Raw genomic sequence first — 19,743 nt, 5'->3', positions numbered from 1 at the left:
AACTACGACAGCCTCAAGCAAACTCTTGGTTGTCTCATTTTAAAATTTATCTGCTTTGGATAACTGAAGTCTGAATCAAAGATATATTTGCCATTAGTAATTGTTTGGCACTGATGTATAATGTAACACAGATCTCTTCTATCTATGGCAACACTCACCTTTTCCATAAGTGTGTTGGGCCTAAGATTTACAAGCTAATGAAGTTGAAATGACGGTAGGTAGACAGTGCCTCTTGCCCCTTGCTCTGCCTTTTTGATGAAGGCAGTAAGTCAACCCTCACATGGCTTATGCTCTCAAGCTGTCTGAAGGCAGGTTATCTGTTGAAATACTTATCCTTTTATGAGGGTGAATCCAAAGTGCATTGTGTAATGTATAATAAAATTAGGTTTTTTTTGGGGGGGGGGCAGCAAAGAGAGGGAGAAGAAAGAGAGGAAAAGATAACACAGTAAAATAAGCTCCAATGACTTCACCATTCAATAATGGCTCCTACCAAATAACAGCCCTGTAGTTTTATCTTTCAAAACCAAGATTGTGTTAATGCTCTAAAATTAAATCTCTTGTGAAGTTCTCTGGAATTTCTCAACAAGTTTAAAAGGGGGGATTATTTTTTCATCCAAGGTCATGCCTCAAGAATTTGTAGGAATTCCGCCTGGAAAGTAATAATCAGTGGAAACTGGCAGTCAAAGCTAATTTATACTACTCTTCCAGATAAAAAATTCCTTCCATCTTAGACCTGCATTTAAAAAGAAGGAAAGAAAAGAAAGAAGATTATTATCACTCTTGAGAGAATACATCAGTGAAAAAAAAATAGAAGGGAATGACTTAAGAGGAGTCTTCCTGCATCTGTAGAGTTTTTTAAAGACAATTTTTGAATGCTTGAGTAATGGAGACAAAAAACTTTGAAAAAGGAAGTGAGGGACTGCAGGTTAACCGCAGTACTATAAAGTAAGGCCCACTGAAAACTTTGATCATTATAAAATGGGATTATGAGAGCCTGCCTCTGAACTTTTAAGTGTTTCTATTGTTTTACATACCAATGGTTCAATTTCCATAAGGAGCTGGATTTATGTGTGTGTGCATATCCTTGGATTATACAGCGGTGCATCCCCTCTCCCCCAATTCTCCTGGAACTCTCTATGCCATTGAATACTACAAACCCAGTTCTCCATGGAGGCTGGTCAATTTGGGAGTGAGGGGTACCTGCTTCAATGGTTCCACTCTTCCTTGCCTGGCTGATTCCAGAAGGTGTTGCTGGCAGACTACTGTTTGGTCATGGGGTCCTGCGGGGTTCCATCTGTTAGATAACTACATGCAGTCCCTGGGAGGGATCATCAGGGGACTTGGAGACATGTGCCACCAATATGCAGATGACAGCCAGCTCTACTTCTCCTTAACTGCTGAGTCAGGTGGGTCTCTGGAAGTCCTGGAGATGGTCATGTGTATCAGATGAGGACCAATAAACTGAAGTTCAATCCAGACAAGACTGAAGAGCTGTTCAAGGACGGAGGAGAGCATGTCCTGGATGGGGATGCACTGTCAGTGGTTTGTTTGGATGGTCTGTGTTTAAATGCAGAGCTGGGTTTTTAAGGCTGAATTTTATTTGATATCTTTTATTGTTTTATGTTTATTACTTTTATTTTGTAAGAGACCTTTGGCACATTCCTAGAGAGGCGGAACATTTTCCCCCCCTAAATAAACGATAGACAGCATAGGATGGTTTACATTGTTTCGATACAGGAGCCGACTTGGTTACAATATGAGATGGAAATATATCTAATCAGTGAAAAAAAGGCCAATGAGCAAATCAGTGAATGAACAAATGATGGGATTTTATTGAAAAGCATTTTGTTGGAAGTGTGAGATGATATGCAAGTTTTATCTATGTTGTTGAAGGCTCATTCACAGATTCAAGTCATCATGTGGTCGGACATTTGTCAGCAAATAAACAGACCAGCAAATTTGGTAAAATACCCCCCATTGCAATTTTTGCATGATAAAACAGTGGGGGTGCAGGAAAGAGCCCTATCTCTCCCTGCAGTTCCTTTCTGATCCAATTTAGGTTGTTTTGGTTTGCTTTAGAAGCTGTTCTCTGCAGCACCACTTGGAAATGCATGAAAACACAAGAACAAGATAATGTCTAGTCTGGTTCTACGTCCCCAGAAGCAACCATCTCTACCCTTAAAATGGAATCTGTGGTCAAGTGGCTGAAACAGAACAAGCTGAAACTTAATCAAGGCAAGGCAGGTGTGACAGTGGCTGGCAAAACCAATTTTCTAGATGGGAGTGATTTGGTACCATGGATGAGAGTAAATTGTCCTTTGCAGATCTCACAAAGAATTGAGGATGCTCACTCAAATATCTGAAAGACCATCTCTCTCCATTTGAATCACTGCAACAATTGTTTTCCTCCCAGCAATTCCTGCTCCCTGTGCTACTCCTTTAAAAACAGCCAATTTTTCCAGCCTCGATATGGGCTTTTGGCTGTAGTGTTGATGTTGTAGGAAGCCTTGTTTGTTGAATTCAGAAAGAAAGAAAAAAATAAAGCCTTACTTCACAGAGCATATCGCCAGTGTCTGATAGCTTTTTGTCTGTGATGAGTGTATATGATGGTGAGTGGCAAAAGCTGTTACAGATAGTTTTACTGGCAGATTTCTAGTGAGCCATGGTCACTCTTTGAGGGAAAGGTGAAGTATAAGTAAAAAAAATGAAAGTTGCCTTATTCTGATGCAAAGCATTGGCCCATGCACTTTGCTATTATCCATTCTTTTGGGCCTCAAACATGTTTAAATGAAGTTGCCAGGAACGGAAGGTGCAGTTTTATTTCCTTGCTTTGCAGGGGCTTTTACATCTGCACAGTAGATAAGGTCAATTCTGTCCAACGCATAGGTGGTTCAGGTAATCGAATGACATGGGGAATTGGAAACCATGACTCCCATGAGGCTGTGCAGAAATGCCCTCATTCCGCACATGTTGGATAATGTACCTTTGAAGCGGACTTTCCTGTTTCACACGGGAAAATCAAGCAGTAGCAGAAGAGTTGGTTCTTATATGCTGCTTTTCTCTACCCGTAGGAGTCTCAAAGCGGCTTACAGCTGCCTTCCCATTCCTCTCCCCACAACAGACACCCTGTGAGGCAGGTGAGGCTGAGAGAGCCCTGATATCGCTGCTCGGTCAGAACAGCTTCATCAGTGCTGTGGTGAGCCCAAGGTCACCCAGCTGGCTGCATGTGGGATAGGGCGGAATCAAACCCAGCTTGCCAGATTAGAAGTCTGCACTCCTAACCACTACACCAAGCACACTGAAAGTGCATTATCCAATAAATGCAGAATGAGCGCACGTCTCTGTCATCTTCTCAGAATCAGATTTCAACCAAGGTGTGAGCTGTCTCCACCCAGGATGCCTATTTGAAGATACAAAGCATTGATGGCTTGGCACCCAATAGTGTCATTGGCAGGACGGGCCATACTTGACTTCCTCCTTCCTGCCTGTTCACACAGAAAACTTACAAAAAACAACAACAACAATGTAGGGGTTGTGCTGAATCCAAGATTCAACATAAACACATTTATCCACACATTTATCCACATGCATGCATTACCTAGTTCCTGATAATAATTAAGATGCAATGTGCAGCATTAACTGGAGTTTCTGAGTTGATTTTGAGGGGAGAACTAGATAGAGTGCATTATAGTAATCTAGTCCTGATGATATTGAGGCCAGATCAGCCAAATCAAGGTAGGGATAATCTTCCAGGTTATACTTAGTTGGAAGAAAGTAGATTGTGGGGTCTGTTTGTTTTAGCTACATTAAAATATATTTTAAAATATAATGTTTAATTTTTGCAAGTCATAGTATTCTATTTAATTGGCACAAAATGTTGATTTAATTTTTAAAAACACAACCTATGAATGGCTTTGGGTGTGGATGGCAGTCAGTTGCTATTGGAGACATTATAATATTTCAGGCATCTTAAGCCCAACAATTACACTGTTGTTTTCTGAAATTGCTCCCAAAATGTTTAGCCAGTGCAGAAAAAACAATCAGGTACTTAAACATTTGCATTACAGCTGGAAATGCAGTTCCAGACATAGGTGATAAGTGGGAAGACAGCCAGGTCTGAGATGATTAATACATTTCTTACCCCAATTCTCCTCCCACTCTGCCCCTGGTTCTCCACTCAAGGTTATTACCTCAACAGCTGATTATGGCAAAAAAAAAATCCAAAATTTGTAAAAATGCATGCAACTATGTGTCATTATGACTTCAGAAAATTTATTTCTGTTTGCTACTGTCTCTCCCACATTCAGAGTTGCCTGGTGTGCAGTACACATTTGTCATTCCCCTGCTTGCACAGAATTCCATTTTGTATTTTTATACAAGTCCTAATGCAAGGGGATTCCAGAGAGTAAGTAATTCTTTAGGAGTGAAAACAGAAGACAGATTTGCTTCCAATGGTGAGCTCATTTCTAGGTTACCACTGAGAGCAGAAAGAGGAACAGTCTCCAAAATAAACAATAGTTCTTTCTCCAAAGCACCCCCCCCTTACAGGGCTCCCAACAAGCAATATCTACCAGTCCATACAAGCAAGTCTGGGTTGTTTGGTTTCCCCCACCTTTTCAATGAGACTTGACCTAGGGTGCATTCAACTGGCACACTGGTTTCATGCTGCTCTTTGTGGGATGGAAGTCACTGTCTTCTTTAGGCTGATATCCTGTAGCTAATCTGAAACAAAAATTTATTTAGCCAGATTTAGCCAATGTTTATGCATTGCCGAGGCATTTGTCTGGGTTTAAATTTAGGATTCTCTGGCAGGGATATTAACTAATGAATGAGCAATGTACATATTCTGTGCCCTGAGCCTCTTTTAAAACAATTAAAGCTGGAGGGGGGATCTGGTGATCTTTCAAGGCAAAAGTACTTTTCTGCTTTCTATCACAATTCTATTTTATGACTATCTGAGCACTGACAACCGTGCCCAGTGCTACTCCTATCCTTACATAATGGAACGGGTTAAGACTTCTATGATGGCCCCACACACTGCCCTCCCACAGAGGCAAGATTTTCCCTTCGTTTTTCTTCCATAGTTTGATATTTTGGCTATTGTCTCAGTGCAGGAACCTGAGGGAAGGATCAGGAGCTTTAGCTAAAACAACTTAAATAGTGCTCAAGGTGTTTTGAAATTCAGAAATAACATTTTATTTAAAATAGAGGGGGAAGGTCAGGTGAAATCAGGGGTTAGTTTCTGAGGTAAAATCAATACATGCACAGACTTTAGTTCTTATGTTACAGGCTAATGAGAGTTTCTTAAATTTTTCATAGTGATTAAATCTTTATGTTGAGAGGCTTTTGTTCCAGTGCTCCCCCACACACTTTAGTATACTTGCTTTGAGTATTCTCTAATTCATTTGGTTACCAAACTGCTGGTATATTCTTTCATGTACCCAAACCTCTTATCTTGAAATACAATACTCATTTTGAGTTCTTAACTGATTCTTAAGGTTTCTAAAGGCAGTTTTTAACCACACCCATTCAGGGATCTCTGAACTCTTCAGAGCTAACTCCCTGTTTGACTGTGTAGGGAAATTCTCTTCTCACTAGAAGATCTATCCCCTTCCTTTGGCCCAAATGGGAGTCTCTGTCTAATTATCAACTCATCCTTACCAGCTTCCCCCAGTTCTCTTGTCTGTGTTAAACTGCTCTCTGAATTCTGAAAGTCAGTACTTGAGATTCTTTCAACTGGGGTTGAAATCAGACTGTCAGTACTTGGCAGTTCACAAAATAGCAATCCCCTATATTGACTTTAAGAATCAAACAATGCAAAACTTCTGCACAAAATTTTGCCTCTCTGGGAGTATATCTAAATTCTGCATCACTTACCCAGTGGCTTCCAAATCTGCCTTTACAGTGATCCCCCCCCCCCCACTTTTCAGATCTTAACTTGCAGTTTTCCAGTGAGGAACCCCTGAATTCAAATTTGGTTTCCTGCTGTGATGCCATTTTGAGTCGTAATTGTAGCATGTTCGCCCCCCTCCCCTTTGGTTGCTCCCTGAACAATCCAGTATATTTTAAAATATAATGTTTAAATACAGTTACCCCCCCCCATTATAAATGTAATATTACCATGCAATCCCCCCTCCCTTTAAAATGGTGTGACATTATAACACTGGGACAAAACAGGCAGCAAGGTTTCATATATCCTTCTTCATGCAATTACCTGTCCATGAAGTTCCTTTCCTTTTATTGGTGGGTATGTTTTGATGCATATCCTTGTATTGTTTCTTCATACTCTTTCCCCTCATTTTGCTTCCCCTATCACTCCGTGTGTGTGTGAGTGTGTGTATTTCCAATGTTATAACACCTGGAGGATCATTGTCCATGGGGTCGCGATGGGTCGCACACGACTTCGCACCTAACAACAACAACAAAGTAAGTTCAAAAGGGCCAATAACAGGCTTATAAATAGCGACTTATCCAATTATTTGTAGCTAACCAGAATCTCTTCCAAGCAAACAGCCTGGGAAGATTAAGTAATGGTGGTCATTTGGCACCACAAATTATTTACAAAAGTCTATTTGAAATCTCTACAGAGGCAGTGTTGTAGTTAGAGTGTCACACTAAGATGGGAAGTCCCAGGTTCAAATCCTTATTCTGCTATGAAGCTTGCTGTGTGGACTGGACCAACCAATTATTTCAACCAAACCTACCTCACAGGTCTGTTGTGATGATAAAATGGGGGGAAAACTCACAAAACTACCTTGAACTCATTAGAGAAAAGTTGGGATTAAAAATATAACAGGTAAATCTATGGGTAAAGGTGAAGGTAAAGGTATCCCCTGTGCAAGCACTGGGTCATGTTTGACCCTTGGGGTATCGCCCTCTAGCATTTTCTTGGCAGACTCAATATGGGGTGGTTTGCCAGTGCCTTCCCCAGTCATTACCGTTTCCCCCCCAGCAAGCTGGGTACTCATTTTACTGACCTCGGAAGGATGGAAGGCTGAGTCAACCTTGAGCCGGCTGCTGGGATTGAACTCCCAACCTCATGGACAGACAGCTTCAGACTGCATGTCTGCTGCCTTACCACTCTGCGCAACAAGAGGCTCCTTAAAATCTATGGGTAGGAATGTCAGTTTCCAGGTGAGACCTGAGGATCCATGGGAATTTCATCTAATCTCCAGACTACAGGGATCAGTTCCCCAGGAGCACATGGATGCTTTGGAGGATGGACTCTATGGAAATATATCCCACTGAAGTCCCTGTTCTCCCCATGCTTCATTTCCAAATCTCCAGGAATTTTCCAACCTGAAGGTGGCAGCCCTAACCTCCCACTCCCCACCTTTGGCTGGGGGAACTTGGCAACCCTAAGTAGGCTGGCTAAACAGCTAAGCAGGTTTGGTTTGTGTCTGTGTGTGAGCCAGTAACTGAAGCGTTTTTATCTGCATGGCTGTTAAATAGCAATGAAAATTGCCAAGTTTGAACTCTAGTTAATTCTATTCTTACTACATTGCTTGGCAAATGGATAAGTTCTACAATCAGAGGAACATGGGCCAATGAATCAAGACACGGTTTTTCACACAAACCAGACAGGCGGCCAAGAAGTGAGTAAACTGCCATGTCCATGTTAAAAGGAACTGACAACAGAAAAGGTGACCTCCACTGGCAAACAGTGGTAGGTTATTTTTTTAAGAGGTGTGACTGGCTACACAAAGCTGTTTTCCATGGCATCCACCAGTTTCTCTAAAAATATCCTCGGCAAGAAGCTCAGAATGACACCCCCCCCCCCAATCTATTCATAGTCCTCAAACTCTGACTCTTTGTAAAACTCAACTTGGGCAAGTATTTGCCCACGTACTTATTTAAAGGCCAATGAGCCATAGTATTGGGAAGAAAATGGGCAATATGTATGTTTGGTCTTGGTCATTTCATAGCATCAGGATGAGTCTATGCCAAGACAAACAGAAGGACAACTTGACTGAGAAGAAGAGGATTTTGTTTTATTACTACCATTTCAACCCTTTCTGTTTTCCCATCTAGTAAGAAGGCCGGGATGCTTTGTACAATATGAAATGTTTGAAGGGGATTTTTTTGCAGAATATTTAAGTACAATCCATCAACAGGAGGATTTTAGAATTATACCACTGCCAAGGCTGTCACAACTGCATGAAAAGAGCCCTTTCCCCTCCCCTGCCTAAACTTTGTCACAACTGCTTCATCACATAGGAATAAGTTCACTGCTGCCAAGCTGCAAAGAGAGCCTGGCCAGACTGCAGGGCAGTGGTGTTCTGTCAGAGAAGCTGACAGGGTGACAGACTTCCTGATTTTCTGGCAATGAAAAAAATGACTATATTTTATTTCCAGGATGAATTTAGTGATGCTGACGGCAGCCAGATTTATTTGCTGGTTTAGGCATTAATGCTGATAGTTACTGTAACATGATGCTTTCTGTTACACCTTTATTCCTTCACTCCGTTCTTTGTTAATACAGTGAGAAAGTGGAAAAAGTTGTATTTTGCAAGGCCACATCAGGACAGAAAGGATACTCACATCACATACACACAGGTGATGGGGGTCAGAAATGGCTGTTTGAGCAGGCAGGCCTTCATAAGACCAGCCTATTCCAGAGACTGAGGAGCCGGTATTAGGGACTTGGCGGGATTAGGGGAAATCTAGCAAAAGAAGCTAAAGGAGACAGAAGATGGGGGAAGAGAAGTGGATCCAGCTTCAGGTCTTCTAGAAGTGGAAGAAGCAAAGAGCTGACGTTCATTGCAGGAGAAAGGAAGAGGCATGTCTTGAGTAACAAGCTGTGTGAGATCTACTCATAGTCCCATTGTATATGGCAGCGGTCCCCAACCTTCATCTGGTCGGGGACCGCCTCCGGGGGTGGGGGAGAGCCAGCGGCCCGGCTGCCACAGTTGCTCATAAACGTGCATGCCCAATTGCCGCGCATGCGCGTTTTGGCCACCAGGGGGCGCAAAAGCGGCAGTTCTGCGCGTGCGCGTTAGCGTCGCTGGCGCGCTGGATGCCGCGCTGGCTGCCGTGCTGGCTGCCGTGCTGGCCTCTTTCCCTCCTCTCGCTGCAGTGGGGGGAGGCAGGCGCGGCCGCTGGCGGCCCGGTATGATGGCCTTTGTGGCCCGGTAGCGGGCCGCAGACCGGGGGTTGGGGACCCCTAGTATACAGCACTGGTCAGACCACACCTGGAGTACTGTGTGCAGTTCTGGAGGCCTCACTTCAAGAAGGACGTAGATAAAATTGAAAGGGTACAGAGGAGAGCGACGAGGATGATCTGGGGCCAAGGGACCAAGCCCTATGAAGATAGGTTGAGGGACTTGGGAATGTTCATCCTGGAGAAAAGGAGGTTGAGAGGGGACATGATAGCCCTCTTTAAGTATTTGAAAGGTTGTCACTTGGAGGAGGGCAGGATGCTGTTCCTATTGGCTGCAGAGGAGAGGACACGCAGTAATGGGTTTAAACTACAAGTACAACGATATAGGCTAGATATCAGGAAAAGAATTTTCACAGTCAGAGTAGTTCAGCAGTGGAATAGGCTGCCTAAGGAGGTGGTGAGCTCCCCCTCACTGGCAGTCTTCAAGCAAAGGTTGGATACACACTTTTCTTGGATGCTTTAGGATGCTTAGGGCTGATCCTGCGTTGAGCAGGGGGTTGGACTAGATGGCCTGTGTGGCCCCTTCCAACTCTATGTTTCTATGATTCTATGATTCTAGGCCCTCAGAATGGGTTAGTGCACAGTTTTAGTCTTGAAAACCATTTTGAAGAAGATTTTGTTTAGCTGTAACTATCGAAAATAAGCCTCAAACTGGTGGCTATTCTGTTATTACTCCCAGTGGAGAGGCCAGTCTTTTGCAATGTTGAAGTGCTGCAGGTTTTGCCTGAATAAAGACTTTGATTATATACTACAGACTTCAACTATAATATTTTGCAGATTGCCAGTGGTACAGGCACTGTATGGCATTACATCTCGGCTGAGTTCTCTCCCCAACTCTCCAAGAGCTGCCCAAGCCAGAGTTGATGACCTTGTTTCTGATTTCCAAGAGTTTAGCAGAGTCTTCAGATAAAATTGATGGTTTCAGTTTGTATCCTAAGAATGTTTCTAAAAGTATCAAATAAATTCCTCTCAAGCAGGCAACAAACACACAAATAAAATCCTTTGGAGGAGGATTTAGTGGGGCCATTCATTCCATCCAGTCCGCCAAGTTGCGTCCAACAACATTTTAACTTAAACCAGCTACAAAACACCTATAAATCAAACAGGTACCACCCTATTATATACTTCCTTTTGCTGTAAGGGGGAAAAAGTGATATCACAATGAGGCTCCTGATCATGAATGAAGTGCATTGAAATATACCCATGTGACACCCCTTGGGCTAGCAGTTCCACATGACATCAGTGCAAAGATACAAGACCAGTTTCTTGTTGATACAGACCCCTGTTTAGTTTCTGTTGTAAGAGGTATCAGGCAATTTAAACCTCGCTTCATGGATGTTAGAAAAATGTTTACCTTTTCCCAGGCGATTACTTCATAGAAGAAAAATGATTTCATAGAAAGAGTGTACATGCATTAAGGTGACTGACATGTCAGTTACAAAAACAGAGGCTCAAAAAAGGCAGAGCAGGAGGAGGCGACCTGGTGGAATTACACAAAATATCCATAATATAATTTTCTATCACTTGTATCAGGAACTTGGGACGAAGAAACAATAAATGCTCATGACTTTCTTGTTCCTTATTTCCTGCACACTATTTGTATAATTTGAAGTGGTTATTCGCTTAAGGATGTTGGGCTTGGTGAAAACTCACATTTTGTGTGGAATCTGGTTGCCCGAGTAGCATAGATATCTACTACGTATTCTTTGTTCAGCCATAAACAAGCAACCTCTACCACCAGTACCCTGACTTCTGGACTGTTTTGTGAACAGGCACAACAGGGTGCCTTATACTGAATCAGGCTATTGATCTATCAAGGTCAGCATTGGCTATGACTAGTGGTTCTCCAGTGTCTCAGGCAGAGGTCTTTCACATTACTTACCATCCATCTGAGCCACATGCTCTCCCAAGGATGTCACCTGGTGCAGAACTCTGCAATACTCACCCAAGAGTCTGGCCGATATGTGGTAAAGTCACAGGTGCTAGCCCCTGAGATGCCACCATTTTAATACAAACCCAGCAAAAGACACATTTGCAGAGGTTGCATTAATATGTAATCTTTCACTTATGACTTCTTATAGGACAAACCACCTGCTATAATTCTATGCGTGCAAATGCATGTATTCAAGTGAGATAACCTTAGTTCTGTTGCAACCAAACTGACCATAAGTCAGCCCTTGGCCCTTCATGTGGAAATCAGGAGGAACATTAATACACACAAATGGAGCCTGAAGATGATACACTGGTAATCACATCTAATTTGTAGAGACAGTGCATTTGTAGAGACCTGCGTTGTGACATAATTGCCATGCAAGTGATTTACAGGCATGTTGGGCCATTTGTGGCGTAGTGGTTAAGAACAGCAGCTTCTAATCTGGTGAGCTGGGTTGGATTGCCCACTCCTCCTCCACATGCAGCCAGCTGAGTGATCTTGAGCTCATCACAGCCCTAATGGTGCTGTTCTCACAGAGGAGTAACATCAGGGTTCTCTCTGCCCCACCTACCTGACAGCATGTCTGTTTGGGGGAGAGGAAGGGAAGGCGATTGTAAGCCGCTTGGAGACTCCATCTGGAAGTGAAAAGTGGGAAATAAAAACCCAACACTGCTGCTGTTGCTTTTTCATCCCCTCTGATTATAGCATTTAAATACTGCTCTAGACAACCTTTGCACATAATTTACTTCTGCTTGAAATACCTGGATGGTTCAGTCAGAATCAGAATTCAGCTGATGTATTTTCTGTGCATTGGCTTCTGGTTCATGAATCCAGTGCATTTCCAGCATGTTAATATTAACACCCTGACATTTAGAAGAAGACTTGGTTCTTATATGCTGCTTTCCCCTACACGAAGGAGGCTCAAAGCGGCTTACAGTCGCCTTCCCATTCCTCTCCCCACAACAGACACCACATCAGAGAGCCCTGATATCACTGCCCAGTCAGAACAGCTTTATCAGTGCTGTGACGAGCCCAAGGTCACCCAGCTGGTTGTATGTGGGAGAGCGCAGAATCGAACCTGGCATGCCAGATTAGAAGTCCGCACTCATAATCACTACACCAAACTGGCATCAAACACCAAACCAGGTGCATCAAGACAACCCAGAAATGGCAGTGATGCATACTGCTCGCATGAGATGGCTTCTTCTCTTTTGGGCTGTGACTGGCACAGAGCTGACTGGCTTGCAGGTGGAATTCTGTTGTGCCTGGCTTTTCAGGTGGAATGGCTAGATCACAGGCAACAGTAATGGAAAGGAGATGATGTTCCATGTGTGACCCTCACTCCTGAGCCCAACATGCATGGGAACTGCACCAGGCAACTTTCCAACTGAGCATCCACTTGGCATTTTACCTGTTACAAAATGATGGTAGCTTAAGCTACGGTGTGGAGAGTGATTTTGCTGATTCAGAAATTACAACCACAAGCCCTGGAACTGTGTGTACGTATATAAGTGCTGTCAAGTCACAGTCGACTTATGGCAACCTGAGCAAGGGGCTTTCAAGGCAAGCGAGCAGCAGTTTGAAAGTCTTCCTTGGAGGTCTCCAAGTACTGACCTTGCTTGGTTTTTGAGATCTGACAAGCTTCAGCTATATCATGCTGTCTCCTACCCCCTCCTTAGGCTTTATTCACTGGATAATGACGACAGAAGACATGCTTCTGCAACTTCATTTCAGCCGGAGCTACCAGAGCACTGAGGCCCCTTTTATTTCCTATGAACAAAAGAGCACTAACATACACTGAAGGTCTAAATCAGGTATAGATGCCTTAGCCATATAATTCAGAGTGTCTGACCAAAGTCCATAAAACTGTGTCATGCACTGCACGACTGGAAACTTGAGGAACATGAAATAATGCATCTTAGAATATGGAAAATTTTACTCTAACTTTGAAACTTGAGATGCACATTGAGAAATACTCAAGAGGGTACCCCCCTACGCTGTGTGAACTCACAGCACTGTCCATTTGCATTCTCAGCCATAAGTTCAAAATTAGATTTCACAATATTTCTAGTTTACCTTCTTGCTCTTATGTACTCCCTAACTGCTCCAGCTTATGCATGTTTACTCAGAAATATAATGTAAATGGTGCTTAGTCCCAAATGTGCACCCCCCACCCACTTCAGAATATCTTTGGGTAGGTTTCAGCAATCTGTCTGAGAAAGACAATGACAAATACAGATTTTTCCATGGTTCTCCCCACTCAGGCAGTCCTTTCTGACCCTAAAGAAGTTGATTCCTGAGGTTGTGAGAACAGCATGGCCTAAAAACGGTGTGGGTCAGGGACTACATGAGGGAGAAAAGGGTACAATGACTCCTACGTCTCCCTCAAGGGTGTTTTGTGATAGAAGATTTCAACCCTTCCTCTTTCTCAATGCAGCTCGCTGGTCCTGGCTGTGATTCCACATGGGTCCTGCTAACTCCATCTTGCAGCCACAGAAGTCAACTTTCCTGGGGCTGGATAGGACTAAGGAGAACGGCGGGTGGGGGTGGGGGTGGGATCTGTGGCCTATGCACCCAGGCTTTGCAGAATACGATCTGTTGATAAATATACTTAAGCTAGGTTTCTTAACCTATTCCAATGGCTAGTAGTATTTGAACATTTTTAATTGCCTTATTTGGAAAACTATAGGTATAAGTGGTTTATCTGGGCTCATCATAATTATAGGTTGGATGACACAAAGTACAAGAGCCCTCTCAAACTCTTTCATAAATCTTCTCAAGGTATCTTCGTAGATCTTTAAGTGCCTGTGGTTTGTCATTTCTTTTTTTAAAAAATCACTCATTGCAATACATGCACTAATAAAAATTTGGGCAGCCTTTGGAAGCGAGCTAATGACTGAAAACTAGACATTTTCTTTCATTAAGTGACTCTGATACTTTACACCTTTTAGTTTGGAGCTTTTATTGGCTGCTATACATATTTTATGTGTGTCAAGAACTGGTACATGTTAAAACCAGACATTTTGTCTTTTAAAAATTGTGCACAATAAAAGTAATATAATTTTGAAAATAATACAGACATTCAAACTTTGAATGTCCTAACTGTTATCAGTTGGATTTTTATGGTACAAGTACATAGAAGCCTGTTGAGAGGAATTTACCACATATTACTTTACCTCACTCCTAGAAATTCTCCTCACATTATGGGCAGACACTATAGGAACAATCTTATTACCTGCTAAAAAGTCATTTGATGGTATCAGGTCACAACCATGTGTAAGCTGCCCTAATCCTCCACATTAAACTAGTATGTCTCAAAGACCTTTCTGAATCCACATTCAGTCTTGTGTAAACCTGTTGACTGAATGCAATTATGCTCTTGAGAAGAAAATTATTCCAGTAGCTGCATTTGAGGAAACTCCAGACAAATTCAGCAACTGCTGCTGGTAGGCAACTTAAATGTCTCTATGGGAAATATTGTGACTTCAGTTTTATTTTAGGGTCAGAAGTGGAGTAAAAATGCTTAAAAGTTTCATCACATATAGCAACACCATTCAGTATCTGCCAGCATGTCCATTACAAACCACAATTTTCAGAAGTTTATAGCTCAGCTGTCAAAACTGGCTTTCAGATCAAGTTGGAAAGAAAATCAGTTCCTGCGCATTTGCCCCTTCCTCATAGCAGTGGTTTATGTGCATGGTAATTGTTGACTTTTCCCAGAAGGCCTTGCTCAGATGAGTGAAGGTGTTGTGGCTGAATGTGCAGGGGGAGAAACAGTGTCACAGACATGATAGACGAAGGCCAAACCTAGAGAAGCTGTGTACTGGACATGAATGAAGAAAAACAAGCCCTGTTTCTAGGACTACCTATGGTCTTTGGGGCAAACAGCAGCACGAGGAAATCAATGGAAAGTATCACTGAGAGGTCTAGGACTACATGGTTGATACTCCCTTATCTTGCAGCCAAAAGGGACCCAATGCATCTGTAAGGAAGCATTTGGAATAAGGCCATCTCCTTCAGCTATAATCAAAAGTATTTCCCATCTACTCCAATATTCTTGCTCCTGCTGGAGGGCAGGATTCTAGTTGCATATTCCTCCTGCCTTGCATGTGAGGTATTACAAGAAATTTCAGATTTATCTCACTTTTTTATTGTTTTCTGTCCTTTTTCCTTGTATGTCCACGTTCCTAGGCTTGATCTGCATGTGAAACAGAAAGAAGTGGTAGAAAAAATGGAGTCAACTATTTCAGATTATGAAGAAGAAGAAGAAGAGTTGGTTCTAATATGCCGTTATTCTCTACCCGAAGGAGGCTCAAAGCGGCTTACAGTCACCTTCCCTTTCCCTGTCAGTTTGGAGGAACTCCCACCTTAAGAAACATCTTGTTAATTAAAAAAACACCATACCTCCCAGCATCCGAGTTCTAGTTATCCTTATTGCTTGCTGTCCTAGTCTTCTATTTGCAGAGGAATATTTTTAAATGTTCTGTAAGGGAACATGTTTTTGTCATTCTTGACCACTCAGTGATGCTTTCCATTAATCTCCCTGTGTTGCTGCTTGTGTAGAACATGCCACCAAAAGACCCTAGGTTCTCCACAACAACATGAATATGGAGCTCTTGAATTAATTCTCATCCCCCAAAGTTTAGAATAAGTTTTAAGAAAAAGATCAAGGCCAAACATTTTGTACCTGATATTCATGAAAAAGCAAGGACCCAGTGGTAGAGTTACGCAACCAAACTACACGAAGAGCTAAATTGAGTCACATTTTTGTTTTAAAGGACAGTGCTTAAAACTATATTCCCATTAAGATTGCATACATATACCTGGAAAATAAAAACCCTTTTGATTATTTTACATTCAAATGGTAAATGCAGTTTAGTACCAAGTCACTATGTAGTTTTCCTATAATAACAAGATTACTTCCTCAGCCACAAGCAGCATTGTACTAGAAGCTTGTCATCGGCTTCTTACGCACTAAAATTTTAAAAACATAAGTCTATACAACATGCATATTTTTAAAAAAACATTACATGAGTGCAAGAAAGGGAGGCGATCCCATGGCATTCCATCCATGCCACTGAGGAATTGGGCAACACTAGGTGGCACCTCTTCTCCTGCTCTGATAGAAAGTACAACAAAGAGGGAACCAGGCGTGCGCACAGAACACTGTGGATACCTGTCCTAGTTGTGGGAACCTATTGTCAAGGTGAGTGCACACAGACAAAGGTGGGATAGTCATGGATACCCACAGAAACATCACAAACCATCACAAAGCTTTGTGTAAGGTGTGTAAAATACCAGATGTTCCCCCTAAATCCTGAAAGTGGTCAGAGACGCTGAGAAGACCTTTGGATTTGATAGTGGATACATCAGGTACTCAGTAGCCGTGAAAAGTGCATATGAAAACCAGTGATTTAAGATGCTATTTCATACTTACACCTCCAGAGTTTTGTACTATTTTAAGAAATCCAGATAGGTGGGAGCCAGTTCTTTCCTATGCTGGACCTTCCTGTGTAACTGCCTCACCTCTTATAGCACATCAGTAATGATTATTATTGCTGCAACATGGCCAGTATTCATTGTGAAAAGCAAGGCTCATTTGCTTATTTATCTATGTTGGTTATAATAAATGCAGGTCTGTACTGAAAACGGGATCACAAAATTGTGTCAGCAGTAGAAAGAAAACGAGAGACGTCTGGCATAAATCAAAGGCATTTCTGAACATCTGACTTTGCACTGATGAAAAGCTTGCCATTCAAAGGGACACACTGCCAGGCCTTTAGAAGCTTACATAGTTTGCTTACAGAAGCATCATCCCCGTGGGTTTTTTTTTTTAATTAACTGAGAAAAAGCCAAAGATGATTTCATGATGCATTCACAGAAGGTTTGCCTATTACCTTCTCCCTCCCTTTATGGGTCAGCACACTGGCCTTTGAAATAATTCCATTATCATTATCAGCATTATATCATCAGCAGTCCTTTGACTTCTGGAGAGAGGTTGCACTAAATTATATAACACAAACAGAGTGCTTCTTACAGAAATACTCAAAAGAGTAGAACTGTTGCTCCCATTGCCTCATCTGTTTTAACTGCAATATTCTGCCGCTAGAGACATGCAACCATAAACTGCTGCATACCTCCAGGACCATACTTCTCTTGCAGACAGCCACATCTATCCATTAGGCTTGTCCCATCAGCCTCAGTGTCTCTTTTCTTCGGATCATCTGTTCTTCCACTCACCCTTCTCTCACAGCTCTGATTTTCTCAGGGTTCTAAGCAAATTGTGCACTGCAAAAAAAGTTAGGCCTCAACAGGAAGCCCAATTTTATTCTATGGGCTTACTCTTAGGAAAGTGGCTTTAAGAATGCACCTGGCTATTTAGCCAATTCCGACTCTCTAAGATGTGTGTACCATTTTGAAATACATATTTGTTTACACTGTTCTCCCCTCCTGCATTTTATATCCACAGCATCTGTGATGCTTAGGGTGAGAGAAAGTGCTGGATCCAAGTTTGGAGCTGAGTGCTGAGAACCAGTTTGGTGTAGTGGTTAGGAGTGTGGACTCCTAATCTGGCATGCCTGGTTCGATTCTGCGCTCCCCCTCATGCATCCTGCTGGGTGACCTTGGGCTCGCCATGGCACTGAGAAAACTGTTCTGACCGAGCAGTTGTGTCCCTCTCTGAGTTTGGCAGCCCCTCCACAGTCAAGGATATGAGGGTCAAATGGAAACAGGGCACTGTGCTGATGAAAGGGGGAATGTTCCCTCAGAAGGGACCCTTCTTCAGTTGATGTATAGGTATCCTTTCACATGAAGGAACCAACCCTGTGCAGGAAGGGTGGGGACTCTTGGTAGTTGGTAATTTGAGCCTTAGGCATGTAGATTGATGGGTGGTCAACCCACATAGTGACTGCATGGTAACTTGCCTGCCTGGTGGGAAGGTAGCATACATTACATGTGGTCTAGATAGGCTAGCAGACAGTGCTGAGGAGTAGCCAGTGATCATGGTACATATTGGCAACAATGATATGGGAAACGTACTCCCCATATTGTTGTCCTGGATGGAAAATTTAGGCTGTTAAGGCAGGAGACTCAAGGCCAGGACCACCAAGGTAGCTTTTTCAAAAATGCTACCTATTCCATGTGCAGAGCCAGCTGGAGAGGCACAAATCTGGAATCTCAATGTGTAGATTAGACAATAGTGCAGGGAGGAAGGGTTTAAGTTTGTTAAGGCATGGGGATGCTTTTTGGAACTAGCAGAATCTATACAAAAGAGATGACCACCACTTGTCCTGAGAAGGAACCAGGCTGCTGGCGCTTGGTTGTAGTGGTTAGGAGAGCCAGCTTGGTGTAGTAGTTAGGAGTGGTGGCCTCTAATCGGGTGAGCTGAGTTTGATTCCCTGCTCCTTCTCCTCCACATGCAGCCAGCTGGATGACCTTGGGCTTGTAACACCTCTGATAAAGCTGTTCTGATCAAGCAGTGATATCAGGGCTCCTTCAGTGTCACCCACCTCACAGGGTGTCTGTTGTGGGGAGAGGAAGGGGAAGGTGATTATAAGCTGCTTTGAGACTCCTTCGGGTAGAGAAAAACAGCATATAAGAACCAACTTTTCTTCTTAAAATCAAAAAGGTGGCAAAGCAGTTTTTAAATTAAATCTTGGGGGAAAGCTGACAGGAGATAAAAAGTCTCTGAATTCAGGAGGGCACGTCTTAAAGAGATGTAGGAGCAGAGGCTACTGTTTTACAGGGAAAGAGATTAGGGCTGGCAACAGTATTGACTGCCTGGCAGGGTCAAGAGTCCACAGGAGGAAGGTAGCATGCCTAACATGTCTGGAGTATGGATATTTATATACAAATGCTAGAATAAGGTGACTAGATTGTCCCACATTTGGAAGGACATCCGGGGGCACCTGGAAAATATACACACACACACACACACACACACACACACACACACACACACACACACAATACTATTCTTGCATTCTATGAAAATTTTTGTTGCTCCATATAGACCAAATTTTTAATCAAGAACCTCCCCCCCCCCCCCCGGTCAATGGTGTCCCACTTTACCAATGTTAAAATCTGGTCACCTTATGCTAGAAGTTTGATTCTGTACATTCTACATGACATGGCTTTTCAGAATCAAGTTCTTGCTCTGCCCAGATAGTGAGGTGCAGAATTCTCTCTTAATTTTTCTCACTAGCATTCAGTAATTCAAAAACCTCTGCTCTTTCATCCACCCGCAGATGATTCCACTTGACTTTCTCCTTTTCTGAAGGAATTTATTAAAAGCTTTGAAGCCTATTTTCTTTTAAACATCATTCGATACTTGTTTTTAAATAGGGAAACTAATTGAACACCAGGCCTTCTTATTCGTTCCGGGCTTTGTTACTCTTAATTGCAGCCTTGCCAGCTGCACCAGCTGATTTCAGCCTTGCCTGTAATTGTTCTCTGGCTCCAGCTGTCTGTGGCTGTCCGTCAATTAGCCAGCAAGCCCTGCGTTCAAAGCACTAATCTATTCATAAATTTCAACCCTCTTAAAAACACACATATATAATGATGAAAGATTAAAACAAAACACAAACTCACACTTTGTTGCCATGCAGAACAGAAAATGGTTACAGAGCCCAGGAGAATTCAAGCCTAATTG

The 19,743-nt window shown here is 42.6% G+C and overlaps 1 protein-coding gene across 1 annotated transcript in view; it reads right to left on the bottom strand.

Annotated features, from left to right (window-relative positions):
• Positions 1-14,181: 14,181 nt before the first annotated feature.
• The window catches only part of LYPLAL1 (lysophospholipase like 1), a 36,520-nt gene continuing 30,958 nt past the window's right edge, over positions 14,182-19,743 (bottom strand). Inside the window, exon 5 of the mRNA XM_077339667.1 lies at positions 14,182-15,291. Within this exon, the coding sequence (XP_077195782.1) occupies positions 15,229-15,291 (63 nt within the window). The 3' untranslated portion in view covers positions 14,182-15,228. The remainder of the gene's footprint in view (positions 15,292-19,743) is intronic.

Source organism: Paroedura picta, chromosome 1 (assembly GCF_049243985.1).
Source record: "Paroedura picta isolate Pp20150507F chromosome 1, Ppicta_v3.0, whole genome shotgun sequence".
In the NCBI taxonomy this organism is placed as follows: Eukaryota; Metazoa; Chordata; class Lepidosauria; order Squamata; family Gekkonidae; genus Paroedura; species Paroedura picta.
This window is presented reverse-complemented; position numbering and strand designations above follow the sequence as displayed.